The sequence below is a fragment of the Plecotus auritus genome (assembly GCF_963455305.1).
Source record: "Plecotus auritus genome assembly, chromosome: 7".
Lineage (NCBI taxonomy): Eukaryota > Metazoa > Chordata > Mammalia > Chiroptera > Vespertilionidae > Plecotus > Plecotus auritus.
This window is the reverse complement of record NC_137774.1, coordinates 66,873,747-66,883,280: the sequence shown is the minus strand read 5'-3', so window position 1 is coordinate 66,883,280 and position 9,534 is coordinate 66,873,747. Positions and strand designations below refer to the sequence as shown.

The 9,534-nt window shown below is 49.1% G+C and overlaps 1 protein-coding gene across 2 annotated transcripts; it reads right to left on the bottom strand.

Annotated features, from left to right (window-relative positions):
- Nucleotides 1–136: 136 nt before the first annotated feature.
- On the bottom strand, nucleotides 137–5,065 carry SEPTIN1 (septin 1). 2 transcript variants are annotated; one of them, XM_080679299.1, is made up of 11 exons: nucleotides 4,808–4,853; nucleotides 4,552–4,642; nucleotides 4,382–4,468; nucleotides 4,036–4,159; nucleotides 3,577–3,711; nucleotides 3,367–3,484; nucleotides 1,735–1,836; nucleotides 1,516–1,615; nucleotides 1,110–1,275; nucleotides 781–889; nucleotides 137–674 (listed from the first exon to the last, which is right to left on the bottom strand). In XM_080679299.1, exons 1-11 carry the CDS (start codon nucleotides 4,808–4,810, stop codon nucleotides 588–590), a joined length of 1,122 nt encoding a protein of 373 aa, XP_080535425.1. In that variant the 5' UTR covers nucleotides 4,811–4,853; the 3' UTR covers nucleotides 137–587. The 2 variants fall into 2 exon arrangements, with proteins under 2 accessions (XP_080535425.1, XP_080535424.1); XM_080679298.1 differs by lacking the exon at nucleotides 4,808–4,853 and adding an exon at nucleotides 4,974–5,065 and having other exon boundaries at nucleotides 541–674.
- Nucleotides 5,066–9,534: the final 4,469 nt, after the last annotated feature.

Here is a 9,534-nt window from a genome sequence, read left to right as displayed (position 1 = left end):
CAGCTGCCTCCTGCACACCCCCTACTGGAGATGTGCCCACAACCCTTGACCGGAATCGAACCTGGGACCTTTGAGTCCACAGGCTGACGCTCTATCCACTGAGCCAAACCGGTTGGGGCTGTTTTTTTAATTTTTTAATTGATCTTAGAAAATGACATCTATTTGAGAGAGAAACATCGATGTGAGAAACATGGAACATCGATCGGTTGCAGTTGCCTCCCGAACGCACCCCGGTCGGGACCGGCAATCTGGCCTTGTGCCCTGACCGGAGTCCAAGGTGCACAGGACAACGGCCAACCAATTGGGCCGCACTGGTCAGGGCAGGAAACAGTTTTTTCGAAGACACCGTTGGGGTTTAGAGGAGCTGGGCTGGAAGCTCCGGCTCCGGGAGGGGCGGAGGGCGGGGGCGGGGCGGGGCGGGGCCAAAGGCAGGACTACCAGCTCTGGGATTGGGAGAACCTGTTTGCCCCGAGCCCAGTGCAAAGGGTGGGCTCCGGGGTTAGGCGCTGGGCAGCCTGGGGCTCGGGGATTGGACAAGAGACGGAGGAAGGCGGAGCTGAGGTAAAGCAGCACCCGGGCGGGGGTCCTCAGAGAGCGTCCGACTGCTCGCCCTGAGCCTGGCTCTGCTGCACCTGGGCCTGCATCTTCTCCAGCATCTCTTGCATGCGACGCAGCTGTACGGGGCAAGATTGCAGGCGGTGGGGCCGGGCGTGGCCAGAGAGTGACTTCTTCGAAGAGGACTGGGGCTTTGGTCAGTGGGGAGGCGAGGTGCTTGCTCACCTCTTCGTCTTTCTCGCGGATCAACTTCTCCGTCTCGGCCAGAGGCAGCATGGGCAGCATGGGCAGCATGGGCAGCGGGATCTCAGTGGTGCTCCGGCGGGAAAGCTTACTAGGGGGTGAGGAAAAGGAATAGGAATCAAGGGCGGGACTGTCGTTGTGTGGGTCACTACCTGAGGCCGGGCCTGGAAGGGGGTTGGACTCTAGGAGGTGGGCTCTTGTCCTTGAGGTTAGGGCCGGAAGCAAGCTGGGTGAGGAAAGACTTTGGGGAAAAGATCTGGAGGGTGAAGGCGGGGTCCTGGAAGCACCTAGGAGTCAACTCCGGCTCTCACCTACGGCTGGCCCGATCACGAGCCCCAGGCCGGGCCAGGCTCTGTAGACAGCGGGCCCGGTAGCCCTCATAGAGCAGATCGTGTGTCACCTCCTTCAGGTCCTGCAGGTGTGTCTGCACCAGCATCCGTCGCAGGTTCAGGAAATCGCAGTGATGTGGGTTCTCCACTGGGGGACCGACCGCGTGCATCAGGAAGCTTCCGGTCCAGTCCCACCCTCTGGGTAAGGTCTTCCCGAAATCCTACCCCGCTGTAGGGGAGGGCCAACGCTCTGCAGCTCAAAGACCTCTTATTTGGCTCCTAGGACCTCTAAGACTAGAGCTTACCCACCATCACATGTTGGGTGCGGTTGACTTGGAGGTGGCCTGGGCTCCTGCTGGCCTCAGAATGCATGCGCAGCCTTACTCACCCTCCACGGTACCCCAGGAGTAGCGGCGACCCCTCACTGGTCGGGAGCCGATGTCCCTCACTACCTCGCATGAACCGACAACTGCGAAAGGGATGCTTTCCTATAGGGCAGGAATCAGGGATCACCACTGGCCCCTCAAGGGCAGAAACTTCTTTCTCGGCTTCCACCTCCACCTCTGCCTCCCCTGCTTCTCTGCCCCTTCCTCCCTTGCCTCTGCACCTTCATCTCTGCATCCTGCCTCTTGAAGTCTTCATCTTCATCTGAGTCACAATCGGGGAACTGGTAGATGTTGATTTCCTCCTCCTTCAACTGGTCCCGTATCTCAGAGGAAAAAGATGCAGAGACAATGAGAATCACAGAGGCTGTGAACAACAGATATTGCATGGCTGAGACAGATTCAGATACTGACACTTGCCCTAGCCGGTTTGGCTCAGTGTCAAGGGCATGTACCTAGGTTGCAGGTTTGATCCCTGGCCCTGGTTGGGGCACGTGCAGAAGGCAACCAATTAATGTTTCTCTGTCTCTCCCCCTCCCACTCTAAAAGTCAATGGAAAAATATCCTCAAGTGAGGATTAACCAAAAAAAAAAGAAAAAAAAAGTGCTTAGATACAGACACTGGGTGGTCAAGACAGGAAAGACAGATGGTGAGAAATGAACTGAAAGTGCAGCCCTGGGCTGTGTGGCTCAGTTGGTTGGGCATCATCCTGGGCACCGAAAGGTTGAAGGTTTGATTCCTGGTCAGGGCACATGCCCAAGTTTCAGGTTCTGTCCCTGGTCAGGGTGTGTGGAGGAGGCAATTCATGTTTCTCATGTCAATGTTTCTCTCCCTCTCCCTTCTCTCTCTAAAATCAATAAAAAAGAAAAGAGCTCTAGCCAGTTGGGCTCAGTGGATAGAGTGTTGGCCCTCGGACTGAAGGGTCCCAGGTTCAATTCTGGTCAAGGGCACATACCTCATTTACAGGCTCCATCCCCAGCCCTGGCGGAGGCCTTTGTGGAAGGCAACCAATTGATGTGTCTCTCTCACATCGGTGCTTCTCTCTCTGTGTCTCTCCCTGTTTCTTCCACTCTCTAAAAATCAATGGAGCCCTAGCCAGTTTGGCTCTGTGGATAGAGCGTTGGCCTGCAAACTGAAAGGTCCCAGGTTCGATTCCGGTCAAGAGCACATGCCCATGTTGTGGGCTCGATCCCCAGTGGGGGGCTTGTAGGAGGCAGCCGAACAATGATTCTCTCTCATCATTGATGTTTCTATCTCCCTCTTCCTTCCTCTATGAAATCAATAAAAATATATTTAAAAAAACACACAAATCTCACACAAGGGAGGGGCATCACTGAATTTAATTTAAAAAAATTTTTTTAAAACATCAATGGAAAAAATATCCACAGGTGAGGATTAACAAAAAACAAACAAAAGAAATGAACATAAAATCTCAGAGATAATGAGAGAGTCATAGGGTGAAAAGACTGGGACAAAGACACCCTAACAGCCAGGGAAGAGACCTGGAAAGATTCTAAGATGAGGCAGATACCAAAATACCAGGAGAGAGAAATATAAGCAGAAACAGTGGGAGAGGGCTCTGAAGACACTGGAGGGTAGGGGCCATTAGGGGTCATCATGTCTATGTTCCTACCCTCAGACAGGCTAAGAATCCAGCCCAGGGATTCCATTCTGAGCTTCCAGAGACATGGCTCTTTCAGGCAGCTTACTACTTATCTTCCTCAGAAACTTTAATAGCATTACACATCATGCTCCAAGAAGTCTACCCCAAGATCAAAGGAGTCAAAGCTGCGTTCAGGTTTGATCATGACTTTTGGCTTCATGTGGGGCCAAAGATCAGAAGTCACCACACCCACCTTCTGCTTGAGAGCCTGGGTTTCTCTAGGCATCAGGGCATCTGCTTTGCCAATGACTGGGATGATGTTGACCTTCTCGTGCACTGCCCGGAGGAAGGCCACATCTAGGGGCCGGAGCCTGCACCAAGGATGGGGCAGGGTTTGGTCTCAGGATACAGAGTCACCTCCCAAGCCCTCCCAAATGCCCAACCCCCAGGTTGACCCCCAGACCCCCGGCCAAAGGGTGAGATGAAGTAGAGGCAGCAGTGGACACGGGAATCCTGGATGTTCTTCCGGTTCAGGCCACTCTCATCCCTAAGATACTGCTCAAATTGCTCCTCAATGAAGCGCACCACGGGCAGCCAGCTGGGATGTGGGGAGGGAAGAGAGCATGTGGTGGGAGATCAGGGGTCACATGGCAGGGAAGGGGGCAAGACTAGCCAGACTGTGGGGGTGGGAAGTAGTTTCTTTGTCTCCAATCAAAGAAATCAGGAAACTGGCAGGGTCATAAGTGAGATGTCAGGAAGCACAGGGCACTTTGGGGCACACAGCCACCAGAAATGCCCCCCATCTTTCAGTTGGGATGGGTGGGAGGCCAGGGCAGACCAGCCCTGTAACTGACCCCTCCGTTTCCACCAAGTAGCCAGCCATATTGGGAGACCATCCCTCATTCCCTCCCCCACTCCTCACCAGTCTGAGCAATCCACTGAGTCCCCAAAGCCAGGTGTGTCCACCAAGGTCAGCTTCACCTTAATACCCCCCTCCTCGATCTCCACACCCCGACGCTCAATCGTCAGTGTTTGTGTCAAGCGAGCTATGGGTACGGGAAGAGATCAGGGAACTGGGTAGGGGTCTGAGGCAGGACTAGTTTCCTTTCTCAGTATCACAATTGCCCCACCTATTTTTTTAGGGGAAGAAGCAGTAAGCTGCCTGAGTCCCCCAGAAAGTCATTGGAGACGCAGATGGAAAGGAAGACAGTGTAGCCTAGGGATACAGGAGGGGGTAGAATGCCTGGAGAGGATGGGGAGGGTCTTACCACTGGCCTCTGGCAGTTGCCGATCCTCATAGAGGTTGGTGAGAAACAGGCTGTTGATGAGGGTGGATTTCCCCAGGCCTGACTCCCCTGTAGACAGGACAGGCCCAGTTGGTCAGGTCAGAGGACAGCTAGGGTCTCTTGAGGACCCACCCCCTCCAAAACCCCCAGACCTGCCACCATGAGTGTGAAGTCAAACCCCTTCTTGATGGACTTGCGGTGCAGCTGGTTGGGAAGGGCTGCGAAACCCACATACTCCTTGTCCTGTTGGTGAGGGGTATATAATATAAGGCTGCTGGGAGCAGCAGACAGGGCATCAGTATAACCTGATCTCCAGGGCTAGAAGTCAGCCTACTGTGGGTTGACATGGGCCTGGCTGCCCTTGCGGTTGAGGCCTAGGGACCTGGATTCTTAGGCATAAGGACTCACCATGGCCCCCGTAGCTGTTGCTGTACCTGCTGTCTCTCACCACTTCCTCTGGTTGGGCAGGAAGTTGAGTGCAGCAAACAAGGGGGCGGGCAATGTAGAAAGCTGAATGCTTAACTGACCCAGAGAGGTGGGGAAAGCCAAGACCAAGAACACCTGGGGTCCTTACCATCTGGATCCCTTTGCCCATCATCCCTTTAGGAAGCTTGAACCCCTCTGTTCTTTGCACACCTTTCTCCCAAGGCCCATTGTCTGGTGCATCACCCTGGTGGGAGGTGGAGTGTAGGCAGAGAGGAAGGAAGCAGGTTGGTCTGTCTAGCAGTGAGATGAAGGCTTTGACAGCGATGGTTAAAAAAAAAAAATCCTAGGTCTAAGTGATAAAACCCATAAAAGGATTGGAGGTGGGAGGGGCCATCATTTTTTCTCACTAACTCATACAATGGATTTTTTTTCTTTAAATGCAATGGATTCTTAAAAAGACTACAGGTCATTGGACAACTGCCAGAGAGACCTTCCTTAGAATCCTGACCGAGGCATCCCCTGCTTGAGACTCTTCCAGGGTTCCCCAGTGATCTCAGAATCAAGTCAGATTTCTGACCTGCAGCCAAAGCCTTCCCCATCTGGCCTCATCATGCCATTACTCACTCTCCCTTAGCAAGTACCCACATCCTTGACTCTGCCCATACTGAGCTTTTCCTTTTTTTGCATCAGGTGAACTCTTCATCCTTCAAGGATTTGATTAAAAGCGCTCTTCCTCCTCTGAAATCTTCCTCAACTTACCCTAGGCAGAGTCATTTTCCCTCCTCTGGACTTCCCAGCACCTTTAACAGGGCCCTCCAATGACCACATTTGCTTACCTGGATGTCTCTTCTATTCATGGCTGAGCTTTTTAAGGGCAGGGACCATGTTTTCCTAATTTCTATATCCTCAGTGTCTTACACAAGGACTGGCACAAAGAAAGTGCCATTAAAACTCAGAAAGAGCACTAACCAGTTTGGCTCAGTGGATAGAGCATCGGCCTTCGGACTGAAGGGTCCCAGGTTTGATTCCGGTCAAGGGCATGTACCTTGGTTGAAGGCACATCCCCAGTAGGGGGTGTGCAGAAGGCAGCTGATCGATGTTTCTCTCTCATCGATGTTTCTAACTCTCTATCCCTCTCCCTTCCTCTCTGTAAAAAATCAATAAAATATATAGTTTTTAAAAACTAAGAATTTCTTCTATGTGACCTTAGGCAAGTCATTTGGCCTCTCTGAACTCCATTTTCCTAATGTAAAATGAAATACACACATTTCCACTTTGTTATCAGGACTCAGTGGTTTCAGATGACAAGAACTTTGGAGTCAATCAGTTATATACCATTTGACCTTAGCATTTATGAACTGAGTGACTTCTCTGAGCCTTTTTAAAAAATTTATTTTTATTTATTTGTTTGTTTTTAAAATATATCTTTATTGATTTCAGAGAGGAAGGGAGAGGGAGATAGAAACATCAATGATGAGAATCATTGATTGGCTACCTCCTGCACACCCCTTACTGGTGCTTGAGCCAACAACCTGCCCATGTGCCCTTGACCGGAATTAAACCCAGGACTCTTCAGTCCACAGGCCTACGCTCTATCCACTAAGCCAAACCAAGTAGGGTTCTGAGCCTTTTTTTTAAAAGATTTTTTTCTTGAGTTTTATTTTTTAAAAGACTTTTAGAGTGAGAGGAATGGAGTGGGAGAGAGTGAAACATTGATCAACTGCCTCCTGCACAACCCCCTCTCCCTCTATCAAGCCAGAAACCCAAAACCTGGGCATGTGCCCTGACCTGAAATCGAACCAGCAACCTTTAAGTGCACAGGAGGATGCTCAACCAACTGAGCCACAGAGACCAGGGCCTCTCTGAGCCTTTGGAGCTAGTCTCCTTGCCTTGGCCAGTGTGGCAAAGTGGATTCTTGTAGATTAGGGCCTGCACACTGAAGGATCGCAGGTTTGATTCCCAGTCAAGGGCAGGCACATACTTGGGCTCTCCACCCCCTGGACAGGGCACGTTGGGAAGGTAGCCAGTCCATGGTCTCTCTCACATTGATGTTTCACTCTCTCCCCATCCCTCCCGCCCTTCTATTTTCTCTGAAAAAGCAATGGGAAAATATCCTCAGGTGAGGATTAACAACAATAAAAAAGCAAGCAGTTAAAAAAAGCTAGCCCAGCCAGCATAGCTCAGTGGTTGAGCATCGACCTAGGAACCAGGAGGTCATGGTTCGATTCCCAGTCCAGGCGTACGCCTGGTTGCTGGCTGGATCCATCATTGATATTTCTCTCTCTCTCTCCCTCTCTGAAATCAATAAAAATATATTTTAAAAATAAAAAAGCTAGTCTCCTTATTATGCCTTATAAGGGCCTGCTTGTTCTGGATCCTGCCCATTTTCTTTCTCTACTTCTTGTGGTTTTATTATGTCCCTTTTAGTCCATGTTACGGACTGACTTGTGTTTCTCAAAAATTCATGTGTGGAACCCTTACCCACAAAGTGACTATATTTGGAGATAGGGCCTTTAAGGAGGTAATTAAAGTGAAAGGAGGTCATAAGTGTGGGGCCCTGATCTGGTAGGTCTGGGGTCATAAGAAGAGATACCACTGATCTCTCTCTGCAGAGAGGAAGGACATGTAAGAATACAGTGAGAAGATGGCTATCTACAACCTCTGGAGAGAGGCCTCACCAGAAACCAACCCTACTGGCACCTTGAATTTGGACTTCCAATCTCTAGAACTATGAGGAAATAAATGTCTGTTTAAGATTGTGGCATTCTGTTATGGCAGCCTGAGCAGATTAATACAGCCTATAGCTCAATCCTTTCTCCTCTTCAGTCTAATGAGTTTAATGTGTAATTTTTGTATTTGTATAAATTTTGAAATATGTGTACAATACAGTACATTTTTTATTTTATTATTGATTTTAGAGAAAGGGAGAGAAAGAGAAAGAGAAAGAAACATCGATGTGAGAGAGAAACATCTATCAGTTGCTTCCTGCACACACCCCAACCCACAACCTGGGTAAATGCCCAGATGGGGAATCAAATTCTCCTTTTGTGTACAGAATAATGCTCCAACCGAGCCACACCAGCCAGGGCTAGTATACAGTATATGTTTATACAAATGGTTTTATATATATGAATATATATATACATGAATATATTTCTGTGAATTTTTTCATTCAGCACTATTATTTTAAAATATACTTTATTGATTTTTTACAGAGAGGAAGGGAAAGGGATAGAGTGTTCGAAACATCCATGAGAGAGAAATATCAATCAGCTGCCTCCTGCACATCCCTCACTGGGGATGTGCCCGCAACCAAGGTACATGCCCTTGATCAGAATTGAACCTGGGACCCTTCAGTCAGCAGGCCAACGCTCTTATCCACTGAACCAAACTGGCCAGGGCTCAGCACTATTTTTTAAAATATATTTTTATTGATTTCAGAGAGGAAGGGAGAGGGAGAGAAAGAAACATCAACGATGAGAGAGAATCATTGATCGGCTGCCTCCTGCACACCCCACACTGGGGATCAAGCCCACAACCCGGGCATGTGCCCTGACCAGGAATCGAACCGCAATCTCCTGGTTCATAGGTCAATGTTCAACCACTGAGCCACGCTGGCTGGGCAATTCAGCACTATTTTTAAGATTTATCCATGTTGCCATGTGTATATCTTATCCTTACTTCAACTTCATTTCTAGTACTGTTCCCTTCATGTAACCTTGGGAAAAATCACCCGAGTCTTACTTTCCTCATCTATCAAATGGGATTGGAAGCTCCTGCCACACTGAAGTCACAGAAGTTGTGCAAACTTCATGTGATTATAGAGACATTAAGAGTGTCATTTTACTAGTTGTGTGACCATGGGCATTTTACTTTAACCTCTCTGTGACTTAGTTTCTTTTTCTATTTTTTTTCTTTTTTTTTTTGAAGATGGTATAGCAAAGGTGGAGATTTATTGAAGAACAAGTACAGACTCCCAAGTGGGTAGTGGGAAAGAGTCCCCTGACTTAGTTTATCTGTTAAATGGCACCAACAATAAATTCTATCTGATAGGGTCATGATGATTATATGATCTAATACACAAAAAGCCCTCAGTACCGTGCCTGGCAGATGAGAGGAGCTCGCACAGAATGCTAGTATTGTTATGAAATGAGCTGGGGATGACAGTGCCACCAGTTCAAATCTAGTGGGTTCTTGTAGATTAGTTGCTGAGGATCCAAACAGAGTGAATCAGTCAGGGTTACTTACAGTCCTCTGGGAAGACAGAAATAGCCAAAAGTTGTGACAGCATCGACGCTAAAGTAGTGTAAGAGGGGATAAACAGTCCTTCCAGAAGCCAAGGGAAGGGATAATGCTCCTCCCCCTTCACCACAACCCTTCCTCCTTGCTCATCAGGCTGAGCAGCCCTACAGTCAGTTAAAACTGAACTCCTCCCACCCTTGCTCTCCACAGGATATATCCAATTGGTGTCCAAGTGCTTCCTAACAATCAGAAAAATTGGTCCCCTTCTTTCTCTACCCTCTTGCTCCTGCCCTAGGTTCAGACTCTGATCAGCTCTTCCCTGAGTTATTCAGCAACTTTTAAGACAATAACATGGGCCTGGCTGGCGTGGCTCAATGGTTGAGTGTAGACCTATGAACCACGAGGTCATGGTTCAATTTCCAGTCAGGGCACATACTATGTGGGGCGTGCAGGAGGGAGCTGATCAA